The 3059-nt window shown below is 44.8% G+C and overlaps 1 protein-coding gene across 1 annotated transcript; it reads right to left on the bottom strand.

The window, feature by feature from the left end:
- Positions 1-2099: 2099 nt before the first annotated feature.
- Positions 2100-3059, bottom strand: LOC311090356 (olfactory receptor 10A3-like; the record flags this gene model as incomplete). Its single annotated transcript, XM_084125616.1, has 1 exon — positions 2100-3059. The coding sequence occupies one exon, from the start codon at positions 3057-3059 to the stop codon at positions 2100-2102; it is 960 nt and encodes a 319-aa protein (XP_083981742.1).

The following is a 3059-nucleotide window of genomic DNA, read 5'->3' as shown; positions in this document are numbered from 1 at the left end:
TTCCTCTTCCTCTTTCTGCGCCTGTGTCTTCGGACAAGATGGCCGACTCTACGCCTGTGTCTTCGGACAAGATGGCCGAATCCTCGCCTGTGTCTTCGGACAAGATGGCCGACTCTACGCCTGTGTCTTCGGACAAGATGGCCGACTCCACGCCTGTGTCTTCGGACAAGATGGCCGACTCCACGCCTGTGTCTTCGGACAAGATGGCCGACTCCACGCCTGTGTCTTCGGACAAGATGGCTGAAACCACGCCTGTGTCTTCGGACAAGATGGCCACCGCCGAGCCAGTGTCTCGGGACAAGATGGTCTCCACCGAGCCAGTGTCTTCGGAAAAGATGGCCGCCGCTGAGCCGGTGTCTGTTCCTGTCCCTGAGCCGGTGTCTGTTCCTGTCCCTGAGCCGGTGTCTGTTCCTGTCCCTGAGCCGGTGTCTGTTCCTGTCCCTGAGCCGGTGTCTGTTCCTGTTCTAGAGCCCGTTCATGTTCCTGAACCGTTGGATCCGCCTGCTCAGCCTGCTCTGCCCCGGCCGCCTGCACAGCCTGCTCCGCCCTGGCCGCCTGCACTGCCTGCTCCGCCACGGCCGCCTGCACAGCCTGCTCCGCCCTGGCCGCCTGCACAGCCTGCTCCGCCCTGGCCGCCTGCACAGCCTGATCCGCCCTGGTCGCCTGCACAGCCTGATCCGCCCTGGTCGCCTGCACAGCCTGCTCCGCCCTGGCCTTCCGCCCTGCCGGAGTCTTCAGGTCCTCTTCCGCTGCACGGGCCTGGCCCTCCATCCCGCCCCCGGGTCTGCCTCCGCTCCACCACCCTCCTGGACAAGTTAGGAGCGTCTGGAATCCGCTCCTTAAAGGGGGGGCTATGTAACGGTCACCAGCTGGAGTGCCCTTGAGAGCCACCAGAGGGCACTCCACATCAGACACTCACGTTCACTCTCAGACTACAATTCCCATACTCACTGACCGGACTCATTATCTCTGAACACTCATCACATTCACCTGTACCTCATTATCACTGATTGCATTCACCTGTGTCCCATCACCCTGTTAGTCTCAGTCTATTTATACCTTGTTCATTCATTCACTCACCGCGAAGTCTTGTTAAGTGTTACACTGCATTTCTGAGCGTTTCCCTGGTTTTCTTGTTTCTTGGTTTTTGATATCTTGCCCTGTTCCCTGGATTACTCTCTTGCCTCTGGTCCCTGGATTACTCTCTTGCCTCTGGTCCCTGCCTGTTTTGTTTGTTTTGTTTGTTTCTTTGTTTTGACTACCTGCCTGTGTATGACCCTAGCCTGTACTTTGGATTACGCCTCTGGATTGCCCCAGCCAATAAAGCTGCATTTGGATCTCCTACTTTGTGTCTCTGAGCAGTTCGTAACACTTATATTGTAATGCATTACCCCCAACACTGGTTAGAGCTATTAAAACAACAGGATGCATACAATTCACATTATATAAAAATTATGACTTATTTTATGCATTTAATAGTAGCTACTTTTAATGCTGGATTAATTTTTTTTTTAATGAAATGCGATAGAAGAACTACAATCTGGTGCATTCTGACATTACAGCAGATGTGTGATGTACTGAATAACAATGTATCCCAACCACCTCTACCCACATGTAGTTCAAAAGCTTCTGTTGTTTTTTGCTGTTTTCATTGCCTGCCTAAATGTGAGAGTTGCTTTGAGCACCATGATGCTCCAACTTTATCTATCAGTAGAATGGTGACATTGGAAGCCTTATTGAATAAATTATGTATAAATACAGATTTACTAAAGTAAAAAAATATATATATATGTCTAGTTATCTGGTGCGTATGTGGAAATCATATAAAGGTGTATAAACATTATATAAACACATTTGCTTCTGCAAAATTTTGGTCTAACTTATTAAAGAAAAAAAGAAAATCTGTCATTTTACTCACCCTCAGATTGTTCTTTTTTCAATGGCTACCGTCAACTGTCTGGGTACCAACATTATTCAAAATATCTTATTTTGTGTTCAACAGAAGAAAGAAACTCATACAGGTTTGGAACAACTTGAGGGTGAGTAAATGATGACAAAATTTTCATTTTTAGGTGAACTATCCTTTTAAATATAGCAGATCAGAAAAATAAAGAAATACCGATTTGCCTCTTTTGAAATTGTCGTCTTAAAATCTTTTTTACCTCTTCCGTTCTTAAACAATAAATGAGAGGGTTGATCATGGGTGGTAACAGACTATACATCATAATAATGACTAATCGCAAATCTGTACTGAACTTTATGCCGATGTTGCCAGACAAATAAATAAAACACCTGGGTAGAAAATAGAGAGCAATTATGATGAGCTGAGGACTGCAGGTGGAGAAAGTCTTCATCCTTCCTCGAGTGCTTGAAATTCGTATAACTGCCACAAAAATGGAAAAGTATGAGAAAATAATAACAACAAGAGACCCCATCAATGTTACAAGGGCACTGATGAGGGCTGGAACACTATACAGTGCTCTGTCTGTGCATGCCAGTGTTGTAATGGAAACATGATCACAGTAACAGTGGATAATGGTGTTTTCTGCACAATAAGGAATAGGGTATGCTCGAATGACTATCATTAAGGGTGCTATTAAACTCAAAACCCAAGAGCAAAGGATTGAAATGAGTACATTTCTGTTTGTCATGATACTATGATATTGAAGTGGGTAACATATTGCTGCATAGCGATCTATAGCCATTACTGCTAGAATTAATGAACAGACACCACCTAAATAATGCACAAAGAACATCTGAACAAAGCAACCCAAGAACGAAATGGTTCCATCTTGTAACCAATACCTGCTAATTATCTTTGGTAATGCTGTGGTGCTGAATAATACATCACAAACAACAAGATTTAAAATGAAATAATAAACAGGCTTCTGAAGGCTCTTAGTCATTACAAACAATGTAAAAAATACAGCATTTCCCATCAAAGTAGACACATAGACAAAAAACAGAAGTGCTGATACAAGGCCATAGTAATGAGGCTGAAGTCCAGGAAAGCCGACTATGACAAATTCTTTTACAAAGCTGATGTTTCCCACTGACAT

This window comes from Abramis brama, assembly GCF_963993115.1.
Source record: "Abramis brama genome assembly, chromosome: 10".
In the NCBI taxonomy this organism is placed as follows: domain Eukaryota; kingdom Metazoa; phylum Chordata; class Actinopteri; order Cypriniformes; family Leuciscidae; genus Abramis; species Abramis brama.
The sequence above is the reverse complement of the archived record's forward strand: the minus strand, read 5'-3'. Positions and strand labels throughout refer to the sequence as shown.